Below are 27,522 nucleotides of genomic sequence, written 5' to 3'. Positions count from 1 at the left end.
AAAAAATAAACTGAAAGAAAAGAAAACATATGACAAGAAAAAAGTCTAAAAGAAACAGGATGAGAAAACCTAAAAACACAAAAAGAAAAAATGACTAACAACAACAAAAAAGAAAATCTTTATAATAAACTTTATTAATGCTTATAAAAAGACAGAGTGAAATGAAAAGGACAGAAAATCATTGAGAATAAAATAAGACAGAAGCAATCTCTGCTGAAAACAGCAGGATGTAGCTGGATGGAGAATAAAGACAAAGAGAGTTAAAATAGAGACTGAGATGGGCTGAAGTGCATTGATTTGTCTGCATCACTCTCTCATTCTTTCTTTCTCTCTTCCCTCCCTCCATCCCTGCCCTCAGGGGACTGTGAAAGAGAGAATTAAAAACAAAGGCAAGGGACAGAAACACTCCGGTCCAATCATTCCAGAGGGATGGAGGAGATGGAGGCTACCTCGTTCCTATTACCCATTATCTTTATCTGGCCCCCATATCAGGGCCAGAGAGTGTGCCGGGGCTCAGGAGACTCTGAGATCCGTTTACTGAATACCGAGATGCCTCCTCTCATCCGGGGATGCCCACTGCATTATCATACCACACACTCCCACAGACAACATCCAATTCTCCCCCCTAATAAAACAATAATAAAACAACGTGCTTGCCCTCTGGGGCCCGTAAAAGCATTTTACACAGGAGAGTCTGTCAAGAGATACAATTATTTCTTCACTTTTCATGGTTCCATTCCCTTATGGATAGACTAGTGTTAGGCAATGACTTGAGGACTACACTACTGTTCAAAGGTTTGTTATTTGAGTTTCTTATGCTCATCAAGGCTACATTTATTTGATCAAAAATACAGGAAAACTGTAACATTGTGAAATATTATTACAATGTATAATAATGTTTTTTCTATGTTAATATACATATGCAAAGCTTCAGTGGATGATTTACTTCAGAAATCATTCTAATATGCTGATTTGTTATCAGTGCTGGAAACTGTTGTGCTGGTTAATATTTATTTGGAAACCTGTGATACTTTTTTTCAGTATTCTAGGATGAATAAAAAGTTAAAAAGAAGAGCATTTATTTACACTACCGTTAAAAAGTTTGGGGTCAGTAAATGTTTATGCTCTCTCTTTTTTGTTTAAAGAAATTAAAACATTTATTAATTATTTTATTTTATTATTTTGATAGCAAATATTTATATTGTTAGCAAAGATTTATATTTTGAATAAATGCTGTTCTTTTTAACCTTTTATTCAAAGAATCCTGAAAAAAATTATCGCAGTTTCCAAAAAATATTTGGCAGCACAACTGTTGCCAACATTGATAATTCTAATAATAAATCAGCATGTTAGAATGATTTCTGAAGGATCATGTGACACTTTATACTCAAGTGATGGCTGATGGAAATTAAGCTTTGCATCGCAGAAATAAAAAATATTTTAAAGGATATTAAAATAAAAAACATATTATATTGTAATAACATTTTGTTTTACATTTTGTATTTTTGATCAAATAAATGCAGCCTTGATGAGCATAAGAGACTTCTTTAAAAACAAGTCTTACTGATCCCAAACTTTGAATGGTGGTGTATGTTAGTTTTGCCCCCCAAAAATCTAACAAAATAAACAGATCGGTCCAGTCAATGTGAAGGACTTGTGTACAGAATAAGATACTGATTCTCATTTGGAATTTGTGGAAAAATAGATCTGTATAGATTAGCCTGCCTATTTTTTCCCAGTAACTGTGAGATGCTCCAACCTGTCAATTATGTCTCTTTGAATAAAAAGTGGTTTAAATACCATAGCAGCAATTTAAGGACTTATTGGAACCTCTGTCATGATTATGCCATATGCCCATGCACTAAATTACAGATTTTAATTTAGGCCAATATTGATATAATGAGTACCCATCACCTTCTTTCGACCCATCATTCCACAGATGTCAATGTCAATGATTTACACATTGAATGTTCTGACCAGGGCAAATGAAGGACTGATGAAGACAGTTATTTAAGGGTAAAGGCAGCTTATGTTAGCATAATGTTATTCATACCTAGGTCCATGTCAGAGGCTTTCGATCGGTGCGAGTAGGGGATGTTCTTATAGATGGCATCCAAGATCTTCTCCTTCACCTGGCTGATGGTGTCACAGTTCAGCACCTTCACCTGCACCTCTGGGCTCTTCTCATTGTCTGGATGCAAGCAGTTCACCACCTACACGACAGAACAAAATTACACCAATTAGCACATGTGTGGGAGACACATGAATATTTATGTGGCTGTAAAATGATCTTTATGCATGATTTAAAATTTATTGAGAGTTTAAAGACTGCTAAAATGCATCCGTGTATGTCAGGAAAAATTAACCATTAGAACACATTTTATGTTTGAAATTTTAATCAAGCCATACAGAGAGCTTGTAACATGTACAGCATATCTACTGAGGCCTGTGTTTACAACATATCTCAGAGTGACTGTTCTGTTCTGTTCTGTTCTAGTCCTCTGATCGATGACAGTCGTCCAGTCAAACCTTCAAGGTGTGCTACTGGATGAGTGAACGAGACGTAAAAGCCCGTTGGCCACCCTGAGGGAGCCGTCACTTCACTTACCTCAGTTTGCAAAAGTATGCAATTAACACACTAATAATCTTTGTTCCTGTAGGATTCTCTGTCTTTAATCCAGATCTAAGATCTGTATATAGGTGCACTGAAGTTATAAGTGGGTAATATGTGAATAAGAATAAAAATTAGTACGAAGTATTTCAATACAGTGATAAAAAGTTGTGGATGCTGATTGGCCAAGCTCATGCATTATTGTGTAAAAAATGATTGATAATGTAACCAGGAAATGCCCTCCATATCTTGCCATGGAAGGCAGAATGAGCTACTGGTAGTGGCTTGTATTGTGGCGAGTCTGCAGCCATCTAAGTGTTTTGGAAGTGAGGACAGAATGATGAAGCTGAAACGGCTCCTACAGTCATCAAATCAGTGCGGCATTCAAAGGAATGGGTCGGATGCCAAGAGAAGACACTAGTCGCCACATTCCTCCTCTGACTTTTTCTTCTCTTAGTCTCACACAGAATACAGATTACCCTCCTGACGTGCTGTACCAGTAAACAGCCCGTCCTGGCATACGTGCGGCCCTGACAACACAGACTTAGCTCAGGCCTGTCAAAGTGACCAGCCAAACACAACACTGCCATTCACCACCGGACAGCAGACAGGTCAAAGGTCATAACAAACCTGTGTGTTCCCTGTCAGGCGTGAAGAGTGTGGGCATTGCATGCTGCGTCAACCCAAACAAATGACCTCACCCTTCTCTCTACCTCTACACCTGTCTGCTTCTGAATGCTTTCAAGCTCCTTAGCCTCTTTCTCACCCATGTATCCTTGTGTTTTTCTTCATTCCTATTTTAGTTTACTCCTCTTCCTTCTTTATCCTTCCAAAACGGTTCCTCTTTCCTTTCCTCATCCACACTGTGGTTCAGAGCCTTACCAGAGTCTTGTAATCAATTTGCTGTCTGATGAGCTTGTCTTCACTGAGTGAGTAGCGGGCTTCTCCGGTGATTGAGTCGATGGGGCCTTTTTCCATTTGTTGCTTTATGGCACAGAATAGAGAGAAGAGGGGCTCCCCGGCACACTCCTACACAATGAAAAAAAAAAGACACTGTCACTTTCACTCTCTTAAATTTCACTCCAACCACCTACAGAGAATGTGGGCTGTCATTCCCACATTCAGTAACAATAATAGACATTTTGAAAGGAGCTTTACAGTTGTGTTGCTAGTGTGTCAATTTCAACTGATGCAACAATTTCACTTTTATGGATTCCACTAATAGTTAAGCTTGATGCCTGGTGGACAGATATTGCATACAGTGTTAAATTTTTAGCTTGGCTTAAAATTATATACCATTATAATGTATTTACATACTTTGCATGATTACATTGACACCACAAAGCCATTTAAACAATCTTTATACATAAAGATCAAACAACAATTGGTAGATCCCCTGTTGAAGATCGCTGAGCTAGAAATTAAGCTGAAGTGCAGTGTCACTATTTGAATTCGGGCAAAATATGCTTGTTGAAATGAGAAATGGACAGTAAAACCAACTAGTGGTCTGGGCAGCTGGACAAGCACTGTTCAATAACACTCAAATCAATGTGCTGTGACTACAATTATAATGTTATGGTTTTGCATGGATGAGATCACAATAAAGTTCTTCTCTTACAGCAGTCCAATTTGAGCTTAAATGACTCCTGAAGCGCTCGAGTGATGTTTCGGCTTCATTCATTCAGGTCTAATCCATTAAACCAGACTGGACAAAACAGCCTTGACTTCCAGAGTTTATTGCCTTTGTACTTTTCAGAATTCAGGACGTTTCTGTACATTTGCAAAATTGCCCATGCCATGTTCTGATTTGAGCAGATGTGTTTATTAAGAGATTAATGACAAGTGCTAGAGAGTACTGCGGTGGTGCTGACGGTCACAGTGCTACACGTAGAATTGAGCCGCACCTGCTAAGCCGACTGTCTCATTATAGGAACAGAAAAACTGCTGCAGTCAGCAAGACTTGGCTGACTTTAAACCCTCTTTGATTAAAAGTGCATGCAGGCGCACTCATATAAAGATGTACATACACACCTACACATATTCATACACTAGACACACACACGCTCTCTGTCAAACACCTGCAGTGCATCACTGCCAATGCTCCCGCAGGACTTCACTTGACTCCTCCGTGCTCAACAGTGCATGTGCCAAATGACCTTGAAGGTGCATAATGTCCAACCACTAATCTGAATATTCCTCAGCAATTTTAATGGTTGAGTCTTAATTATTACATTTTGACCTCCCAGACCGGAATGTGTTAACGCACACACAACTCATCCACACACAGAACACAGACTTACCTTGAGGAATTTGTATAGTAGAAAAGTGAACCAATTTGTGAGCATTTTCTCAGCCACAGACTCTGTTCTGGAAAACAAACAAATAAACACACAAAATAAATCAATCAATAAATAAATAAAAGCAGCACAAAGCCACGATCATCACTGTGTGTGTCATGCACAAATGCGATTACCATGACCATGAAAAAGTCACTTCACAAAAGGACGTGTCTCCTAATGAATAGGACCTTGTTAAACAAACGCAATTGCTGGAACATGAATTGCATTCTGCAATCTATAGCCCCAATCTGCAGGCTGTCTTTATTACCACAATAATCCACGAGACCCTAATACAAGAAACCCAATTAAACGCCTTTATGTGATCTGGCTGGATTGATGCCAAGTGAACCTACTCTGGCCTGGAATAAGACCAGACTCATTTCCTCCCCCACCACAGTCCGTCCATTGAGCTTGAAATGGATCACGTTACAATAGAAGAAGGCTGAATGGAGTGCTGGGTGTGTTGGAGTACATAATGATTGGCTAACACCTTCGCTTGGACCACAGGCTCTGATCCGGCATGAGAGATGTTCATACATAATAACTCTAACAACGTGAAACTAAATATACATAGATCCGGTGTCTCCAGCCTATGTGTGCCGCAGGGAGCTAGTGAATTGCCAAGGCGCCCTGCAATGAGCCAGGGCACACAGCATCAATATTTCAGGATTACAGCATTGTGATGTGTGCATCTACTCCTCCTCTGCCTCCCTGTATCCCAGCTGCCACCTGCATTCCCTCTGTCCCGCTGCCGTATTGAGACTTGGCGCTGCACAGTATCGTGTGTACATGTGCTTATATGCGTGGCTGCGTGTGCCCACTAAGCTGGCGCAACACCTGGAAAGGATTAGTGTCCCCTTGTTTTGTAGCCACTGCCTTGAGTGAGCCAAAAGAGGACAGGTCCAGGGGTCAACAGGGTCACGTTTCATCTTTCCTTTCATCTCAATCCTAACACTGCCCTGTAATCATCCTCACTCCAACTGTTCTCAATTCCTGGACCAATTACAAGAGAAACTGTAGGCGGGGGAAAACCTGGAGATGGACCGCAGTACAACAAAAAAATGGCTTTTCACCTCCGTTTTCGCCTTGGTGTACTGTTATTCCCATTAGCTTTTCCTTTCTTGCGCTATCGGCTGGTTTGATGGTAATTATTGTTGGCAAGACTCAATAAACTCACTTACCCATATCCTGTGTTACCTCTCAGCTCACCGGAGGGGGAATAAGTAGCCTCATTGCCAGACAATCCTGGCACAACCTCTCCATAACTTTGCCACAGTGCCAAGAGCAACCAACTATCACTGTCCCCCAAATCCTTATGTCACATATCACAGGCACAGCGAGCGAGTGCTTGTTTGGTTTTGGTTTAGGGAGGCAGGAAAGTGATGCCCATCCAGCGGTGAGGAATGGGATATAGGCAGCACCTGGTGCTTAGTTCCCTCTGATTAAACAGCCATTTCAAAGTGGAACAAAGTAAAATCTGCTAGAGGATTCCTCCATGCCGCCTGTGCAAAGAGGAACATTGGAGCTACGCTTCATAAACCAGAGGAAGAGGGAGAGGAAAGAGCTCCATATATCTTCCTCACCATATCTAGCATTCAGCAAAGGCCATTTGCATTCGATGCTGATTTCTGCCACTGCAAATGGATGTGAACAGCCAGCTCTGCCAACATCGAGGACCTGAGAGTGGTTTATGATTCCAGAGACCCTGCAAAAATGAGAACTGTCACTCTATGACAGATACTGCACTGCTAATGTGTGCAATATGCAGAAATGCATCTCGTAAACAAGTTCATAGATTTAACGGTGTTGCTAAGCGTGTAGCGTTGACTGAATAAAGGTTTTTACTAAGACTTATTCTCAGCCTGCTATGAAATTGAAACTATGCTTCAGCCAAAAGCTGGCAATGGGCTGACGTTAATTTACCTTGCAGCACCATAGGCTTTATTTTCTTAAGCAAACAATCGTCTGGTGAAACAAACTCCCTGTATCCCCCTTCCGTAATGCACATGTGTTAAAGGACACAGCTTGAAGCCAGGAATAATTTCAATTTCGCACTCCGCCTCACGTGGAGAACACTGTCCGCTCAGCGCACTGTCGGGTCCCGCTGCGTAACCATGGTTCCCCTTAACTAAGGATTATCCCCAGAGAATAATCACAGGACTTCTATTAAACTCTCGCTACTTGATCTGAGAGGTTATTTTTATTTGTAGATTAGGAGAGTGGGCAGCAAGGAGCGAGGGAGATGGAGAAATACGACAGATGGTTCTAGAAGCTGCCCGTTAGTTAGTCAGCCTGTGTGTGCTTGTGAACTCAGGTTGAGGCTGGACAGATGGGGCGGCCGTCGCAAGCGCTTTCTTGGAAATTGGGGAAATGAAAGCTGGTTGGAGGCTTCTGCCAAAGATGTCCTGCTTCTCCGCATTTTAAACACCGATTTAGAAATCATGCGGTGAAATAGAGGCAGGGATGAGAAAATGATTCTCAGACAACAGATTAAACTCCTCTGTTCTGGCCCTGTGCTCTGTATTGTGCTTTGCTAAGCAGGTGCTGGAGGTTAGACAGGTTCCAATGTGGTAAAGATCGCACTATATAAGTGTCTAATCCATTGAAAGATATGGACTAAAACAGTGCTTCTCATCTGGAGGATCACAACCCAAAACTTAAACATAATTATGTTATCCATGCCATTATTTTGCTCTGAAAGCACTAAAAAAAAATTTCAGAGCAGCATATATCAGAAGTTTCAGTCCACAAGTTTACAAATCAATCACTAGAACATTAAGAAAAATTTAAGAAATATTAGAAGTTTTCTATGAGCGGACAGTGGAGAAAAATCAATATGGTATAGTAATAATATTGTCTTATATGCTGTTAAAAAACCAGAGTTGATTGCATGGGGAATTGATCTTCACCTATCTCCCTACAATTAGTAGTTTTTTAGTGCACTGTTAATTTGATCTCAAGCTAATTGTTCCTAATTACAATTTAATGACGAGCATGTCAGTGGATTACATATTTGAGGGAGAAAGTGTGCATTTTGATGTCCCCAAATGCAATTATTCCCATTCAGCAATACTGTAGAGTCCACAAATGAAAGACAATTCCCAGAGGTCATCTGTCCTCGTCTGTGAAGTTGACCATAATTAAAATCAGGCTGATTGAAATGATCTCAAAATGTAGAGCATGTGCTCTGTTGATCACACTCACGTGAGGGGCATTTATAACCAGTAAAACCCAATGGACTGCAGGACTAGATTTTTGAGATGTGCAATGTGTTTTAGTACCTTCTGAGTAAGAGTTTGGGATGGTTCTTGCTTTCCAGGTTCTTGTCAATGAGGTCAGAAAGCAGGTGTTTGAGCACGTCCGTTGCATACTCTAGTTTACTTTGCAAAACGGTCATGATCAAGGAGGCGACGTTGCCGCGGTCTCGCATGGAGAAGCCTCTCTGAGACTCAAGTGTTCGGATGAAGGACAGCAGGAAAACCTTGTTGTTGATTAGCTGCCCAAAGAGTTTTAGGCCCTTCTCCACCTGTTCCTGTCTGTAACCTGGCACCTGCAGAGACAAATAAATAAATAAAAACACAAAACAAGAAAACAGGTACAAACAGATGACATTTCACAACCTGAATGTGATAATTCGTCAGCATATTTATTAAATAAATAATCTAAATTGACACAATTCGGTTCAAAACAACTCAATCTTGGTCCTATTTTGTACAATTTTTAATGCAAGTTATTTTATTACTATTTATTTAGTCAGTTGTTACATTTATTATTATTGTTTGATGAATTAAAATCAAGTTCTACTCTACATTTTTTTTAAATCTCACTGAATTTCCCATTTCAGTCAGAAGTGCATCCAATTATAGCATACAGTATTTCATGTCAACTTTAAGTAGCCTTTCCTTCAGAGCTTACCAACTCATGACAACTATATAAAACACTTAACCATGCAGAGACCTCATGACATCATTTGATGTCATTTGCCTCATCAATAATCATTAAACACCTGTCAGAATCTCGAGACGGCTCCTGTCATTAGCTGTGATTTTACAATAAACTTTTCCAGAGAGAGAGGACGTTTATTCCAATTAAGTCTTAATTTATAAAGCTGATTTGAACCAGAGCTCAGCTGGCATTAGCAGGTAAGGTATAGCTTGTATGCTGGCTGAAAAAAATTTGTGTGATTCCATTAAAACTGTCCATCACAGTAATAGCAGGGTGTAAATAACCCATAGCACAGTGGACATTAGATTTTAATTCTTTTCTCCACACTCAGAAAAAACAACAACAGCCGAGTCACATGTCATTACTGTTATTAACAAAAGACTGATTGTGAATCAGAGAGCAGCTCATTACTTTAAGAAAAAAATGAGTGAGAGAGAAAGAGTATGCATGTAGATTATAATGAGGGGTGCTGCCTTTTGTTTACTGAGAGTGAACACAAACAGCACAGTGACAGCTTTAATTCCCAACAACCCCACTGTGCTGTTAGTCCTTCAGAATCAAAAAACAGAAAGAGAAAAATATACTTAGCAGCCATTATTGTGACTGCTCCTCACACAGGTACAATAATTATATGCATACATGAATATGCAAATATATGCATGTACATCTCAGAAACTCAGTAAAGGGCCCTTTGGATGCAAATTTGTCATTTCACAAAACAATTTAGCATCAATAAAATTGTTAGGTTACCTCCAGGTCTCTAAGGACAGGGTGCTCTTCGATGCCAGGGAATAACACTCGCATGGTGTATGTGCGGTAGTCCAAGAATGGAATACCAGCTCCGTCCAGGTCGCTGGTCAACTCGTGAATGTCTGTCTGCAGCTCTGCAAATGCTGCGGAAGATGCAAAACATGAAGAACAAATAGGCTGATCGGTAAACTACAAACTATGTATATGTCTTACAAACGAGGCGGTTTATGAAGTATTCTGAATATTGTTTATTGGATTGTAAAAAATTCGGACTAATAACCTGGAGTGACATCTCTTTTTTAAAACTTCTTACCCTCTTTACACTCCAAAGCTACTCTGGACTCGAGGTTGTCCATCTGCATCTGCAGGCGCTTGAGTGTGAGGTCACTCTCACGGGATTTGCGCTTGTAGGCAATGAGGACAATGACGATGAAGAAGATGAGGAGGCCTCCTGCCCCAGCAATGCTAACGACGGCGGTGCTGCTGAGGGGGCTGTCAGAGGTGATGTGGACCACACCTGGAGAGAACTCGATGCCACCTACACGGGCCTAAAATGGAGAACGTTTTGTGAAGATTTATATGCAACCAATACTTTGCAGTAGGTAAAATTTGAAGTCTGATACCTTGTTCAATAACCTAAGCAACCATTCAAAGCAGATCAAAAATGATATTTTATTTGATGTCATTGTGTCATAGTAAGGCCAATGAAAATGAAACGAGTACCCATTGGAAATAAATAAATAAATAAATTGTTAGGGTCTTCAGATCTAAAAAGTATTATTGGGGAGGTATTTTCTATTTCTCTGTCAGCCTCTCAGAAAGTTCAATAACCACAAACTCACCAATTAGTTCATGATGAAAAGTGAAAATGGGCCCCAGTATTCAGCAACTTACCAGAACCTTGTGGCGTCCAGTCAGATTGGGCGATTCACAGAGCAGTTGAGTATCTGATACAGTTAAGGTGCAAGGTTTGTCTCCAATCAGAACAGTGTAGTTCAGCTTTCCGTTGCCACCCGGGGCTGGAGGGAGGAAGTTTCTACCCTGCAATCCACATTTACAAAATGTTGCAACTGCAATAGACAATCAATAGACCAACAATGCTGAGATTGAGGTTAATGCTTGATTTACCTTGAGAATAATTGGGGACCCTGGCTTGAGTTCCTGGACCCCAGACACACTGAGCGGTTCAAACACTGGATTCGGGTAGTAGATGAAGTTGGTGTTGTTGAGGGCCAGCACAGACTGCACGTTGTCCAGGATAAAGCCAAACTCATCAGGTCTCTCTGGAACTTCCTTTTTCCTGCTTAGACTGTAGGGAAGCTCTGGGACCATGCACTGCATAGTGGTGGGACTCAGAACCTGACATATCTGGTAGGGGAAAATAAATAACTCTGAACGTTCAATAAGTCATTTGCAGTCCATGTGCGCTCCAGAATAAAACAGGAACATTTAGATTCTCTACTTAGAACTCTACTGCATTTACATTACAAACAATAATTCAGATGAAAAGGCCTGGATTTAACTTCAACTTCCTACAAAGGAGGTTCATACTGTATATACATAATAATGAGACATAATTTGTCTCAACAAAGCAGCATTAAATTATTAGCACTTTTAAAATGGCCACACTCTGATTGTGCCTGCAGTGCTGGTGACTCACCGACAGATAACTAACTGTGTTTATCTTTGCTTCCCTGAGAGAGATTTGACATTGTCATCTATCCTTGACTCTCTGTCTGTCTTTATCTCTCTTCCTTCTCTCACACAGGTCACATAAACATACTGCAGCTCAATGCGGATGTCAGGCAATTGATTATTTAATCTGACTCTGTATATGTCATTATTAAGAGGAAGTCAGTGTTTCTCAGCCCACTTCTTTACTTTCCCCCCTTCTTTCTTCTTAACAGGTCAGGTTTATTAAATGTAAAGTTATGGCATAGGTTTATTCAAGTCTATATGCTTTCCCTTTGAAATGTATAAATAAAAGCCAGACAAGACCCTTGAGTTTGTGAACCCACGCTGCTTTGCAGTTGGCTTTTAAAATACCCAGACAGCAGACTCTCCATCAAAAACATCCCTACAGATATCTCCAGTCATTTTAATTGGATTCCTCACAAAGCCGTAGCAGCCAGACAGTTGAACCTCCACTTCCTCTAACACAAAGACTTCTATAGAAGGTCATAACAGGTGGAGCTGTTCAAGGTAAAATAGATTTCAGGTCACCATATTTTTCAGAGCACAAAGTCTGGTCAAACTCTTTCCAGACTAGTTATGAGCGATCGCATTACAAACAAGGATATGAGACGTCTTGTGCCCAACAAACAACTTCATTCAAAGACTGCGAAGTAGGGTATGACTTTTTTTCTGCTGTGCTTTGAGAAGCAGTGTGCCAAAGCCTAATCATATCGCAGCCCAGATGCTAAACGCGGCCATGTGTGAGATACGTGCATGAGATAACATTACGCTCTTTTGTCTCTGTTGCCTTTCAATCAGATCTCACTGAGTGCAGCCTCCCATGGCTCTTTGGGTCCATTCTGAAGACGGGGAACATGATACCCTTGTCTATGCATCCACCCTGTGTTACGGCATTCTCCTCTTTCCTGCACAAAGGAGACATTGCTGCTACTGCTGCTGAGACCTGGCACTTTTCCTGTTCTCTGTCTGTTTCTCTGTCTCTCTCTCTTTCCTTATTTCCCTCGTTTACTGGATCCAATGGTGCGCAGCTGACACAGGTGATTGGAGCAGGGGGAAAAGTCTGCTAATGGTCATTCCAGTTCACTAGCCTCAGGTTAGGTGAAGGCCGAGTGATCATTTACTGTGGAAAACTTTTGCACTTACGTTGACTGTCTCCAAGTTCTTGTACTTGGCTCTGATGAGAGGAGTCTGGATGATGTCCAGGTTCGTCCCAGTCACAGTCACTGGTGTGTTGCCACTGTGAAAACAATACCATGTTTGTTAACTTTCACTTTGTGCAGTTCCTTACGATAATCTTTAGATAATATTTTTTAGTTGAAAACCAACAACACGCTGACTTTTAACCAATTCTCCTCCTTAATCGCAGGTTCTGGGGCAACATTTTGGTCAGTTTCCCCGTCTTAACTGGGTTTGTAGCACACACACCTGAAAATGCTCCACTCGGGTTCGAGTTTGGTGATAGTGGGGTCCTCCACATACTCAAACTTGATGTCTTTGTGAATGTGGGCTTTATCCACAAACACTGATACAGACACATTTCCGTAGCCTTGCATGGAGGCGTGAGAACGACATGTTATCCACTGTCCTCCTCGCCTGTTTCATCAAGAAGAAAATAAATAGTGTATAAATAGATTTTCTTTGCATTTTTTTATATTTGAAAGCTTTAAACAAAATTAACCTTTCAGTTTAAATTGTCTCTCCTCCTTTGTCATCATTATAAGTGTATTGATACCTAGGAATTGGTTACGTTAATTGGTTTTGTATTATTAAAAAATAGATTTTGTAGATTTTATGTGGCTGTATAGAGTATTCAGCATACTAGACCTAATTTAATCTTATGCTCCTATAATCAGACACTGCGGTTGTACCTGATGCAAGACTAGACTGATGGCTATTGATGTTATTGATTAAAGATCAGAAACTCTCAAGCTCTTAAGAACAGTATTGACTGTCTTTGGTGGTTTGAATCTGCCAGAGGCTTTGAAAGACCGGCAAACTAACCAAAAAGGATGATGACATCTCAAAGGGCAATGCTCTGTACCTTTCCATTCAACCCTACCTTTGATAGGTGCACTTCTGGTCTTTGAACATGATTTGCACGTTGCTGCCCGCGTCCAGGTTGCTGCCGGTGATGTTGACTATGGTCCCCCCAGATACTGGTCCTCGGTTCGGCGTTAAACTCAACAATCTAGGGATCTGTAGAGATCAAGGTCAAAAAAACCAATGGGGATTATTTACAAGCACACACATCACATGACAGAGATGAGGCAGCAATCCTTCATGTTTTTCTTTCCTTTGTATCTTTTTCCCAATCTGATTACCACCTCCTTTTTCTCAGAACACCAATTGCTCTCCTCACCCAAGAATCACATAATCCAATTACTACATCTGAATGAGACATAAAAGCCATTAATGTTTGCATAAAACTGATAAATGCTATAATATGGCTCTATAACGGGAAAAATTACATTGCAACTCAATTCATTTGGATGGCTGGATCGCAATCTGATTATGGGTGTTACATCAGCATGTGCGCTGGGAGTAATAGAAGCAAGAGAAAAGTGTAGAATGGATATAAAAATGAGTGTGGCCAGTGTCATGCAAGATCCTATTAAACACGGAATCCTATTGGCTGAAAGACATTTTTTGATCCAACAAATCTTATTTATGTATATGTAAATATGCTGATGAATATCTTGTATTGTATAACTGAAACAATAAATGCTAAACTAACGATTCTTCTCAGTTTTTCTCAGTTGGTAAGCATTTTGGCTTAGAATACCTTTATCCTTCTATCTTTGCATAACTGTAAATGATTGACCTGTCTGCCTTGCTTATGGGTTTATGTATCCACTATTTTCAAAAAAATAAAATAAAAAACTTCAAGCATACTTTTTTTATTCAAATAGTAAATCAATATCCCTATCAAGGGAAATATTACATAGTTTACGTTATGAAAAATAAGTGCAATAATACCTAAGCTAAGGGGGAAAAGATTCTGTTGGAGGACACAATCTTAAATTACAAAAGCAGTAAAATTCAAGTTTTATGGTCAGCATCTCTGGGTGTTGACCGAACACTTGGGTGGGTCAAGTGCCCACCGATATGACTAAGTACATGAGCAGGGCTACATGGCCAAAGTGTTCACTCTTTATTAGAGACAACAGTAAATCCAAGCACTTTAAACCCTGAATTGTACTTGTAATTATACAGGCATGATTCAGAACACAGTAGACAGCCCAGCAGTTCATTGGGGGTTATTTTACAGCCAGTGATTTGTTGAGGTACTCACCACAAAGTAGTAGTACTTAGATGACTTGGCCATGAACTCGGGACGACACTCCCCAACACACACTTGGATGTTTCCAGCAAACTGGCTTCTTTCCGCTTTTCCCATTTCACACACAATCCTGTAAAACACACACATACACAATTGGTCAACTAGAACAGTTCCACAATAGCAAGCAAACAATTTATGAAACTTTAAACAGGAGACTATAATGTTTGTCTCTGCCATTATAATATAGGCATGAGATAATATCGATTAATATAGAGTTAATCTGCCTCCTCGTTCCATGACAGGTATCAAACTTTCTCATGCACCATAATAAGAAGCTGATCACTGGCTTTAAATATATATATACTTTTGCTGCTGCAACCTGCAGCAGAGAAATTCAGAGTAAAATAGGGTTTTTCAGGTCAAGGCATTAATACTGGGGAATTTTTCAAGCTGTCAGCAGGGCTTTCTCAAAAGCTTGCCAAATAACGCATAATTATCTTTTGCTGTCCTGACCTCAGATTAAAAGTTTCTTTAATGCTTTCTCTGTGTTTACTGCCAATCCATATCAGGCACTTTTAAAAGACACAGCGTTCTTGGCAACATTTATTAGGCCTGCATTATGCTAACTCAAGCTGCGTCTGTAAAGAACACATGTTTAGAGAGTAAAACAAATCTATTGAGGCAATTCAAGGCAGGTGACATTATTTAACACAGATAGTCATTAAATCCAGGTAAAAAATGTGCCATTATGAAATGTCAGATCTGGCCTGGTATTACAGTAAACCCTGAAAGTGTTCTGTAAAGTGTTCCTAAATTTAGACACTTACTGTTCTGCCGGTATATATCCCTCGGGAACTGGCGTGCATTCCACATCTGCAACCTTCACATGGTCCTTAATCTCACTGAACTCCAGTCCCAGGTTCTCACCACGAATAGTCACCAGTGTTCCACCTTCACGCGGCCCTCGAAGTGGGGTGATCTGTAGACAGGTCGCCATACAGACATAATGAAGTGTGATTATTCTCATGAAATAAGAAACAACATGGAGAACTCTCACACCCCCTGGCATCTTTATCGTTGGTACAAACCAACAGGAGGTGGAGAATGACTTAGCGATTCCTTCATGCACCTGCAGGAGTCAGTGATTGTGAGACAGCGTGAGGGGCGGGCGACATTGAGAGAAGCTGTGAGTGATTTGGTTCAGTGGGATAATTGGGCCGCTTTCTGTCAGAGCAGCAAAGCCTGCGTGCTTATGGTGAATAATGATCAGCCGCACAGCCAGCTGAGCCAGCCGAGTCCTGACTATAGCAAAAACAAAGCCATGCTAATTTATGAACACAGAGTTGGCGTCTGGGAGAAAATATGCAGACACCAGCATGTAAAATCATATGCTGCTAAGATTGGAATATAAACACAGGCGTGCACAAGGATGCTTGTTTTCATCTGTGCATGTTAGGCGATCAAACACCTTTTATTCTTTGCTCCTAGGGATGCTAAGCAGTACCAAATCCGCCTGATTAGAGCTAACGTATCTGTAGTGCACTCACACAGTGCTATCACTTGCATCTTCATGCTTTTGCGGGTGTTATACAATTAACACAAGAAACACTTGGCTGCTGATCCATTAAACCCTTAAAGGAAGGCATTTATGGTGCATTAAAATGTAGTGACTAAAAAGAAATCACACTTAATTTAATTGGCAATTCATCTGCCATAAAACATATCTGATGTGATGTCTAATGTAGACAAGAGCTATATCTGCTCGGTGAAGTTATTATTAAATGCTATAAGCAAGATCCATATAGTCATAACATACCCAGCCACACTATCAGAATAAACTATTCTTCTAACTCTGATTCTGATCAGTAGGTTTATAACAGTCTAAATAATAAATAAAATAAAATCCAGTTTACGATTCCTTTGGAAACCACTAACTTACTGATATGTGGTGAAGGAAGAAAAAAAAAAGAAGGAGTAAAGCCTGCATGCAATTCATTCCCACAATGCATTTGTGAATAAATGTACTTGTGAATAACAAGGGTCAGTGTTTAGCAGAAACCACACAAGATGAACAGCTCTTTTATTGAGTGACTATCCATCAACACTATAAAAAGAGCCTATCAAACATATTCTGACAGTCTGGTGAGGTCAGGCCTCATAAGTGTATTGACAGCTCGGCTATTAGGGCAAATCTAGGACACTCATTCCTCATCTTGGCAAAACGAGGGACCGTTGGATCCCAAAGGGGAATATAGACATGTTAACATCTCGGCTCTGTCATTATTTCCTACCAGATAATAATCCAACTTTAGGTCAGAGATCTCATTAGCAGCCTGGTGAGAGGTAATTTCCTTTAACCCATCACATGCACTGATCGTAGCAGAGAGCGTCAAGATTTTCACAGGTTCTTTATTGGTTTTTTAGAGTAATGTGGGAATATTGATATCCCAACGGCTCTAACTGTGTAGTAAATCTGAAACATGCCAGTATTTATGGAAAATTATAGTACTATAAAAAAAATGATCTCTCCAGTAATCCAGTTTAATCATAGTCTGCCTCTTCTCAGATACTATCGATGTCTTTACAATGCCCTTAGGGATTTTTCGGGACCACTTTGAGTTTTAAGATACACCAAATGATTATTTAAAATGAAATAAACCCGCTTTATTTACTGGAAAGTTGTTGTAAAATTGCATCTTTCTGCTGAGAGAATAAAAGCAGGAGAGTAAATGAGCGTGAGCGGGAGAGAGAAACAGAGTCTCTTTTCATTAGGAGACGGGGAGTTGATTCGATTTGTGACTTTGACAAGCTAATTGACAGTTGTTGGAGGAAAAACACTTAATCACTACCCAATTGAATGTCAGCGAAAGATTCTTCATCTGCAATGTCACAGTAATAGTGCATTAGAATACATTATGACCTGTGAGCCGATCAATTGAAAGAAAGACGACGAGAGTGATAATCAGAGACAGTGAGAGTATTTATGAGGCATGAGGAGAGCTGGAATAAAAATAGAGGAGCTCAGTCCAAGACTTCCCTTCACAATACCCACAGTTCTGCTTGGCTTACTTCCATTTCAGTATTTCAGTGTGTTAATTGGCAATTAGAACCTCGGCTATGTTCAAACAAAGCACTGATTGTTTAACGTGGTGGTGACTGTACGTTTGTAAAAATCTAGGTGCATTTGTAAAATTAACTAGATTTTAGGATATAATTACTGCGTACAAAGATTTTGAGCGGTGATTTCATTGTTTTGCTATGGCTTTTCCACTTCATTCCATACCTTCATTCCAGTAGTTTTTTCTAATTTTCCTGTGAATGAGCTGTCCCTCGTGCCAACACATTTCTGAGTTTGATTAACAAGCTTTAGACACAACTACTGTTCGCCATTCAGAGCCTGTGGCACTCAAACAGGTAGCGTTCCCTTTCTGCTATATGTTCATCAATCAATTTGATGGGGCGCTACAGATGGAGTTGGTGGTGCAGAGGCTTCAGTGTTCCTCCTCGTCTCCATTCTTCCACTTTCTTGCTATTCTTTTTCCCCTCAGTATTCTGCCACACTTCATCATAACTCTTTCAGCAATGTACCCATCTATACCTCCTTTGCCTTTTTTTCAGTTTATATAAACTCTTCCTCTTCACAATGATGGTTAACCATATAACATGCATGTCAGTGAGTACAACTGAGCTATTTCGGTTTACCAGAGTCCTATTGTACCTGCGGAGCATAATATTATACTAAGAATGACATAAACCCAGAAATGTAACTCTAAATAATTTTTTTTTTTTTTTATCAGCAATTATAGTTAATCTTCTAGAAACTTTTCACCTCTAAGCCAGTCGTAAATGTACAAGCCCAGCCATGGGAAAGATCCCCAATTTCATGGGTAGTGACCTATATATACTGTATACAGTGAAACCACATTGAAAATCTTTGATACAATCAAAAGTGAAATTAATTAAAAGTGAAGTAAAATGAATTAGATTAAAACACATTAAAACTGAAAAAGTAGAAGCATTTCCATTATTGATCTCTAGAGACTCTGTGTTAAGGTCTATTTTTGTGGCTGGATTGGTGCACAGGTTTACCTTTGTGATTCTGGGGTGCGTGCACTTGCTATTGATGCCATTGTGCTCGAGCCACATGCTCTGCGGGTGAGGACAGTGCTGTTTCAGAGAGCAACGGTTCTCTCCCTTACACCACACACAGCCGAACAGAGGGTCTGCCTTCAGACAGAGTCCACAGCTCTCCCGCCGTGCGTCACACTTGTACAGGTGCACTGGGGATACAGGGAGGGCAAAGGGGCAAGTTAGGTTGGGAAACCCATGGGGCGTCAATCAAAGCAAGATGGAAGCTGATGTAATTTGCAGCAATGGCTTGAAGTACTATAGAAATCATTTAATCTCTATTCACTTGCTTCCTCTTGGCTGCGAATATAACTGCTCATCTCCTCCTCTCCGTAGTACAGAAATATTATATTTAATCTCCATGGCAACCAAAAAGGCATTTTTAATTGCTATTAGATGCTTGTATGATCTGTCCATCGACTGCTGCCCCCTGAGTGTTTCCTTCTTAGTAGGGGGGAGAAATCTCACAAACTTTACTTCCACTCTTAAATTAGCATAACCTTCACACAGACACACACACACACAGGGCTTTAATAACACTCACACAAATTCAAACTGCTCGTTGATTTGGATTAAAGCAAAGGCATGTCCAAATTCCATTTCATATCAATGGAAATTTTCTTCTAGTCTTGACACGGAGCATACTTTTAAAAATCTCTGAAGGCTCAAACTGCCTCTGCATTAGTCTGAATATTCCTTTAATGGCCAGAGCATTTATTTAAAAAAAAAGTATCAGTATTTCTGTCTTATGGATTAATTAAGTTTTTCTTACCCCACTGGAAAATAGCTTTTAGCAAAAATCTATCAAAAAACATGATATAATTAAATAATACTAAATATATTGTTTAATGAAATTAGAATATTACATTATAGAGTATAATATCAAATTATGATGAGATAAAAAAAAAAAGTGGACAAGAATCTATGCTGTGAACTTCAAATATGTTAAAAATCTAGTGTTTAATTAAACCAATCAGATGAAGACAGATGAAACTCTCAAAGTATTTCCAATTTTGTGTGATGTATGCATCAGACATTCAGCCAACAGGTCAAGGTTTCATACTGGATTACAGCTTGTAATGGTTTGACAATAAATTCATTATATTGACTTTTAATTATTACATCTCTCTTCCTGTCTGTAGAGGGTGTTTGTTGGCCAAATAACAGCTGACTCTGACTATAGGTATCCGAGTGGCTGTCTAATAGGTGGGTACACACACAGGTCAATTTGAAAGACTATGGTAGATCTAATTGCTAAGAAATATCTCTGACCTTCTATGTGGTGCAAAGATATACACACAGGAAGAAGACGAGAGGTGTGAACATAAATTATTGTGATATATTTAGTTAAACAGAAGGTCAAGAAATACTGAAATAAAGAGATGATGAAGAAGTTAATCAAAAACAGAGGCTATCAGCAGTCAACTCCACCAGGATGTCAGGGGGTGGATGCTGCAAGTCTGTTGCTATTGAGACTGAATCCAGGGGTACTGGGAGGGCTGCCGGATCAGAGGCCTCACCTTTGTTTTGGGCCGGGTTGTCAATGCTGAAGTCTCCGTTCCAGATGACCGTCAGATGCACAGGGAGGCTACTCATCTCCATCCCATCATACAAGTACTGTAGCCATGGGAACAGAGTCAGACAGAGAGAAAGAGAGAGAGAGAGAGAGAGAGAGAGAGAGAGAGAGAGATTTACTAGCAGAAGTGCGTTTTTATCATTCCTGGCAGGTTCATCCTTGGGTAACAGTGGAGAGGACTCCAAAATCCCTACACTACTTATGCTGGGAGAACAAGCAAACATATATACTAAATATTGAGGACAGAACACACTTGTGACTAAAATAACTGCTCTGACAAAACAGCTCTCTCCAAACAACTGCTCGCTTTTATCATGTCTACGACTTTTTGTGTTGCTTAAAATTCTGTGCCTTGTTTCTGAGAGTACCCTTGTGTCCACAGACAAATTCGCTGAAATGTTTACTGAATACACTCAATCGCACACGCACACACACGCACGCACACACAAACACACACACACACACACACACACACACACACACACACACTCTTACCGATGTGTTCTGGCACTGTACACTGGAGCTGTTAAAGCGGAGGGCAGGAACTCTCTGCTCCACCCCCTGTATGGTGAGTAAACACTCATACCCACGCTGGCCCGACTGTGGCTGGGGCAGGTTCTTGGCCCGAAGGGTGATGGGTTTCACTACATTCACTGGAACCAGGATACGATCCGCTGGAAGAAGCTGAGGACATTCCTGCAGGAAAACAAAATGCAAGGTCAAAAACAACCCAAAAATAAGATAATCAAAAATTATTTCTTGACAAGTCAGAAACTCCCTAGAGTTTCTCCGCAGACTGTTTCCTTCAGGTTAGGCCCTAGTTGAGACCAACAAAACCACAAAATGGGCATGGCCCTGTTCTTAGCATCAAAATCCATCTTGACAGCTTCTTAGATTGAAAGGACAGGCTGATAACGATGGATTGAAGCTCATTAGCATGGCTGAACTGCTCTGGGGCAGAGTTTAAAAAAAGCTATTATATATTATTTAAGAAGCCATCTACAAAAATAATAAAAGTTAGTACTGTTAATTTAAGTAGACAAAGAGATTTAATTCGCCACCATCGCCATCATCGCAAGCACACCAATGCTGGTTAGCATAAACACTTATCTTAACATGCCAAATAAACAAATACACCACCCACATGCATAATTGCAGCCTTAAATAAAACAGCATAGACAGTACAACACACACCCCACTCATACCCTGACCCTTATATCTCCACCCACACAGGCTCCAGATATCAAAGTCATCAGTAAATGCCGGGCGTAAAATGCAGGCAAATTCCACTGAGGGTAGCCCTACACTAACCTGACTTTCAGCCAACATTCAAGTCGATAAATCCCCATTTAGAGCCCCCTCACCTTCATAATAGCAACCCAGCCCCGTGGTCTACAAGGGCCTCTCTAAGTCCTTCCACAGACCACCCTCCAAGGATTTATTTCCCTATTACCCTGATATAATGTGAAGATGTTTATTGGCAGTGGTCTTAGTCATAAATAAGGCACGACAAGGGAAAACCGCCCTCTAAAACACCAATATCTCTGTCCATTCACGCCCAAGTCTCTCCGGCATGCGCTGTCTTCTTTGAGGAAGGTGTCTGGCCAGTCACCCCCCACCCCTCCATGCCTCTTACTGATGGATGAGCAGGTCTCCGCTGGCAGGTTTATGTGGTGGGAGATTGACTCCAAGCATAACAACAGTATAATTAAAGGCTGGGAGGCTCTAATATGGAGTCTTCAGCGATACTGAAGACTAGGGCCAGGTTCACAAGAAGGCATAGAAGAAAGGACAGAGATAGACACAATAAGAGAGGGAGAAAGTGGAACGGGAACAAACAAAACAGTCTATTACTCATTTTGAAACCTATGGCAGTTCCCATTTCAGCCTCAATATACGATTTTGCAGAAGAATGTCACCAAAAACTTTAAAAAAGACACAATGGCAAACAAATGCTTTGAATTGCTGCTTTAACCATAATTAAAGCGGATCAAAAAGAGTGGCCACACTTCCTGTCTTGAGCTCAGAAAGAGAGCCAGTGTCTGTCAAGTCCAGGGAGAGAATGATTCCTGTAGCCTCAAGCCAGATACAGCGGTCTTACTGGAAGAGACGTTAATAAAAAATACAGCGACAGTAATTCAACATGCATTCACGAGACAAATGACTCCACCCTGCGGTTTCCGTCCTTGTGTGTGTCGCGTGTCAAATCTGACAAGACATGCCCGAGTCGGCTCATTTGTGTAGGGAAAACAAAGCAGGGTTTGATTAAAAAAAAGGGACATTATTATTAAGAATAGGCATTTTACAGATAAAAGAGGCTCTTGAGAGTGTGTTTACAGTCTTGGTTTGAGCAAGAGAGGCCTGAGGATGAGTTCAAGCAGAATGATGTGTTTGTCAAAGGGACATGGAGTGAGTTAGACAGCAATTGGTCTCCCGATTGTTTACTACTGTGTCTGTGTGTGTGTGTGTGTGTGTGTGGAGGGGGGTGCATTCAAATCACTGCAGCTGAATCTCCAACATCTCAGAATAGGACTGATATAATTAGACACAGCAGAGAGAGATACTGTAGGTGGGGGAAAAGAATGAAGTTCAGTGCGTGTGCTTCTGTTAGAGATGAGACAAAGATAGTCATTGAGTGCGAACAGGGAGGAAGATGCCCTGGCACAGAGAACATAGGACAGTGAGCTGGCACGGAGTGATAGATCCATAATTAGAACGGTTTGAGTATGTATGCATAATGGCAGCGTTCAGTCGGGTAGAAGATGAAACGCCTAATTCTCTCCACAGCTCTTGCAGTGTTAGCTGCATGATTACCGAGGCATCCCTTCACTCCTTCCGCTTTAGCGTGCCTCCCTATCGCCACGGGCAAAAACCCTCCCCTCCTATTTCTTGCCACATTTTACTTCCTGCAGCATCATACATGCTCTTATCTTCTCTCACCTCTGCCACTTCCCTCCTTTTCATCTCTTTGTTTCCACTCTCACTCCCCTCCCGAGCTGATCTTTTCTTCTTCAAGTCTTGTCCTCCACCTAGATCTAAATGATTTTTACCTCAAAGTTTCTCCCTGAGGGCCACAGGCCATCTCACGGTTCTGAACTCAGACCCAAATCCTCCAACTCACAATCTGCAGCTCAACTGCGCAAAGCTGCCGATTTTGCCTGTCAATTAACATCTTAATAAGATGGTTGAGAGTTCACTGGATCGATCAGTTCCTGTTTCCAACAACTCTCTCCTTTTCTTTTTTTCTCTCGCTTACCTCCAAAATTGAGTGTGCTGCCTTGCTTCCTAGTGTCTACATAGGCAGCTTGTAACAGTCATGAATTGGAATGCTCTGTGTCACACAAATAGTTCTTCTCACAACAAGAACATTGAAGACTCCTCAATAGATTTCACTACAGTGTAAAAAGAAAAATGTGGTATTGTAGAAGCAATAATATTTTAGGCATTTTTGCGTTAAAAAGGTCTGTTTAAATTATTTAAAAAAATAGTTTATTCCCCTTATACTTCAGATTTTTTTTTTTTTTACTTATTACTTATTTTAATGCTTTTTTCTCTCTCTCTCTCTCTCTCTCTCTCTTTTGTTTCTTAACAAAATTCAACATATTTAATCATAAGCCTTCAGATCAAAAGGTTTATAAGTTTTTATAAATTGGTCAAGTGAGTAAGCTTTCTGATCTATTATTCAAAATCACACCACAATTTCACGATACCCGTCAGTAAGGCATGCTGTAAATAGGCACTTTGAATTCCTAAAAGGATGTAAAAAGCCAAGCCATAACAGTCGTTTGCCAAAATGTAGTGGATGTTTGGGTCGGACTGGTGTGCGTTTAGGCATGCAACATTATGCCAGTGCCCAAGAGTGAGACACTATCAGCACTATCCTTAGTATACACACTCTAGCCAGAGATGAAATCTGTACAGGACAGTTAGATTAGCTGTGCTGTTGTTGTTAAACAAAAAACAAGTGTCACACTAATTGAAATATGATAAAGAAAAAAAAGCAGACAGTTTAAGAAGATGTGAAAATGTGAAAGACTGTGAATGGCATACACACTGTTGTTAAATCTTGCCAGAGATGATATTCTGATGCTGTAGCACGTTTTGTTTGTGAATGTGGACTGTTTTCCTGTGCTCATGGGTGCATACTGAAACAAGCTCTGACTACTAGGGGGGCTTCTCACTTCCAAAAACCATTGACAGACAAATCTAGGTTATTCAGATCACTCTCAGCAATCCATTTAATTGGTATAAAATACAGAAATTCATTTGTGGAAGGTCAATATAAAAGGTCATCTCATTTCTCCATGTTGAAAGTTGACTCGTCAGCGTGTGCTCGGAGGATTTGCACAGTAAACATTGCCGGTCATTAATTTTAAGCCACCCGGAGTTTGGAAGGGGATCTGAGACCTCCAGTATGAGGGGTTAATGAAATCCAAATTAAACTCATTAAACGGACAAAACACCTGCCTTAAAACAAAAATCAAACAAAAACATCCAGTGGAAATGTCATTAAAATGTGCTAATATTCAGTCGCTGCTTTGTGTACAAGTCCCTCGACACACAATAGGGAATCCTAATATAAAACTGGTCAATATTGACCATTTGATAATTGGAACGCCAAATGCTGGCAGCCTGAGAAACGCTCTGTTAAGAGATGTTAATGAATGCTAAATGATGAGGCTACACATTTGTGTGGCTAAAATACATAGCCTCTGGGGCCAGGTGTCTTCATAATTCATTATGCATTTCAAAGCTAAGCCCACAAGCATGACGTACATAATCGTATCTTCATGGTAGCTGCCGATTTCTCTTCGGTTGCATGATGCAAATGAAATAAACATTGTGATCCCCAACATGTAGACCCTCGGGGAGGGATTAAAGGGCGTTTCAGTGATACAAACTCAACGGCAACCCTCCTTGGCATCTCAGAGAGTGAGCTAGGAAAGGGTTTGGCTCTGGCAAAGTGCACAGAGCCCCAACAGCAGCTTTTAATTTATCTGATGGGCCTGCGGTGACCTCGAGGCATGCGAGTAGTGCCAATATTATTGATCATTTACAAGGAATAAGATGTTGGTGGGAATCCAGACAGACATTTTTTTAAAGATTTAATGAGAATTATGTTCAATTCAAAGCCATCAGACGTTTATTAAGCGTCTCAATGTGAGGGGGTGATCCTGGGTAACTTCTCACAATCAGGACGTGACCTGAGCAGTAACCCTGCGCCAATCAAATCAATTAGGTTTATTTGAAAATGGTGAGAGCCAATTAAAAAAACCTGATGTGTGGCCAATCACAAATAACTCACCTCTGGCTGTTTAACACGACCCTCCTGGAAAGAGCAACTGCTTGGATCATGGGTGCACGTGTGACGATATTTGCACCAGAGGCACTGGTATGGACTTCCAACACAGGATAGACACCTGGGACAGGGAATGGATGTGGATTAATGCAGTTAGTTTGAGTGTTTGTGAAAATAGATAGAATGCTACGCAACTGCACTGTGTCACTGTAAATACAAAAGATACTTACGACTTGTGAACACTGCAATTGTAGAAGACAAAACTAGTGTTGGCGAAAGCTAGTCCCGTCTCCTTTGATTTGAGGTAGAGCTGGACAATCTGATGGTCACCTAAGAGGCGGGGAGGAAACATTAAGAGTGTTGAAACATGTTGCTAGGTATATATCCTGTCCTGTAAATAAAATAGGCAATTACCAATTGGTAAAGTCATTGCAACACTCCAGCAGCTTAGAAGCTCCGGTTCCCATAGAAACAGTGCTGAGATGTGTACTTGGTACTGTAAATACGCACTGACTGGACCAACCTGATATAAACTTTTTTTCTTTCTTTCTTGATCAAAACATGTCAGATTTGGTTGCTGGTCTGAAATATTTAAATATGAGTTTGGTAAAGCATTTTTTGAGATTTTGATATTTCACCATTCACCGACCTTCCTAGAAAGGGACTCTGAGTCTACTGTGTGTTTTAGTGCTTAGAGTTTCATGCTATTAGCATACCAAATACACTGTACCAAACTTTATATAGCAGATTGGCAGTTGCCAAAATCAGTGACACCAAGCTAAGTGTCTTAATAGCAAGCAGGTTATATAGTGAGTGGATTAAGGTGACCGCTCCCCTTTGCCAAAAATGATCCAATACCCTTCCCATAAATACATTCTTGAAGAGAATTGAGAGACAGAGAGTGAGATAAAGAAACCTGTATGAGTAAATGGAAATGTGGCACAAAAGTGCCCATCTTCAGCATGTTTTTGTCTGAGCTAATGAAGAACCTCATGTTTAATTCAACATGCTGGACACGATATCTCCCCTCTCAAAGGAAGATCATAATTTTTCACCCTTTCTTTTTCCTGTCTCTCTTCTTCTCACATACTTTTCTTCAACCTCTTGTTCTCCTAACACACTCTCCTTCCCTGTCATGCGGTTTCTTCAACAAAGATCGAATCATTCATCAATCACTGGAAAGTGTGCCTGACAATGAATCTGTCCCAATTAGTTCACCTAAATGTTACCTTGATGGCTGGTATCGTCGGTGTGTGTGTGTGTGTGTGCGCGCAAGCCCCCTGCCACCCGCTGCAGAGTGTGTCTGCCTTTAATGAGTCACTCAGGACACACACTGTTACCATGACAGTGAGAAACAGAAGGAAAGTGAGGAATAAGGTAGAGAGAGCAAATAAATGACCTATAACTACAGGGGTGTGTGTATGTGTCCATACAGAATCCATTAAAAACACATCTTGATTCACAAGTTTCATTGTTTTTTATGATGTATCCTACTATTTGGGGTTAAACACACTGTATGTGTATGAGAGTGATGGTGTATGTATCCAGTGATGTGTGAGTGTGTAAGTGTGCACCCTCGGGTGTGTAATAGTGTACTTATCCGGTGGCGTAGGAGTGTGTGTTTGCACTGCGGCATTTCAGAGCTCCAGGACCTTGCAGATTGGGCCGACCTGTAATTTCATGGTGGCCTGACTAGCCTCACATCTCCAATGAGACTTGCATGCATCATTATTCACACACATCACACCCCTGCGCGCCACTCTTTCTACCTCACATCCAGTCGGCTGTGCCACTTACTAAGGTAATTTGCGAGTGTTTCTAAACCAGACGCTCTGAAAGAACATTGTTGCCTCTATTCCGCCATGTATTTGGTTGTGTTTTACAATCATTTTTTTCTTT

At 40.6% G+C, this 27,522-nt stretch overlaps 1 protein-coding gene across 2 annotated transcripts in view; it reads right to left on the bottom strand.

Moving 5' to 3' along the window:
• The window catches only part of LOC127975324 (plexin-A4), a 180,209-nt gene that overhangs the window by 17,324 nt on the left and 135,363 nt on the right, over positions 1–27,522 (bottom strand). Inside the window, exons 8-25 of one of the 2 annotated variants that reach the window (XM_052579286.1) lie at positions 25,854–25,953; positions 25,630–25,744; positions 20,820–21,020; positions 20,269–20,365; positions 18,710–18,900; positions 15,448–15,599; positions 14,633–14,750; positions 13,400–13,536; positions 12,766–12,933; positions 12,484–12,577; positions 10,774–11,013; positions 10,540–10,686; positions 9,959–10,193; positions 9,646–9,788; positions 8,232–8,500; positions 4,912–4,978; positions 3,494–3,640; positions 2,054–2,213 (exon numbers count right to left, since the gene is read on the bottom strand). In XM_052579286.1, the coding sequence (XP_052435246.1) occupies positions 2,054–2,213; positions 3,494–3,640; positions 4,912–4,978; positions 8,232–8,500; positions 9,646–9,788; positions 9,959–10,193; positions 10,540–10,686; positions 10,774–11,013; positions 12,484–12,577; positions 12,766–12,933; positions 13,400–13,536; positions 14,633–14,750; positions 15,448–15,599; positions 18,710–18,900; positions 20,269–20,365; positions 20,820–21,020; positions 25,630–25,744; positions 25,854–25,953 (2,781 nt within the window). Of the gene's footprint in view, positions 1–2,053; positions 2,214–3,493; positions 3,641–4,911; positions 4,979–6,318; positions 6,656–8,231; positions 8,501–9,645; positions 9,789–9,958; positions 10,194–10,539; positions 10,687–10,773; positions 11,014–12,483; positions 12,578–12,765; positions 12,934–13,399; positions 13,537–14,632; positions 14,751–15,447; positions 15,600–18,709; positions 18,901–20,268; positions 20,366–20,819; positions 21,021–25,629; positions 25,745–25,853; positions 25,954–27,522 lie in introns of those variants that run through there. The other variant, XM_052579295.1, reaches the window with a different exon arrangement.

Source organism: Carassius gibelio, chromosome A4 (genome assembly GCF_023724105.1).
Source record: "Carassius gibelio isolate Cgi1373 ecotype wild population from Czech Republic chromosome A4, carGib1.2-hapl.c, whole genome shotgun sequence".
In the NCBI taxonomy this organism is placed as follows: domain Eukaryota; kingdom Metazoa; phylum Chordata; class Actinopteri; order Cypriniformes; family Cyprinidae; genus Carassius; species Carassius gibelio.
This window is presented reverse-complemented; position numbering and strand designations above follow the sequence as displayed.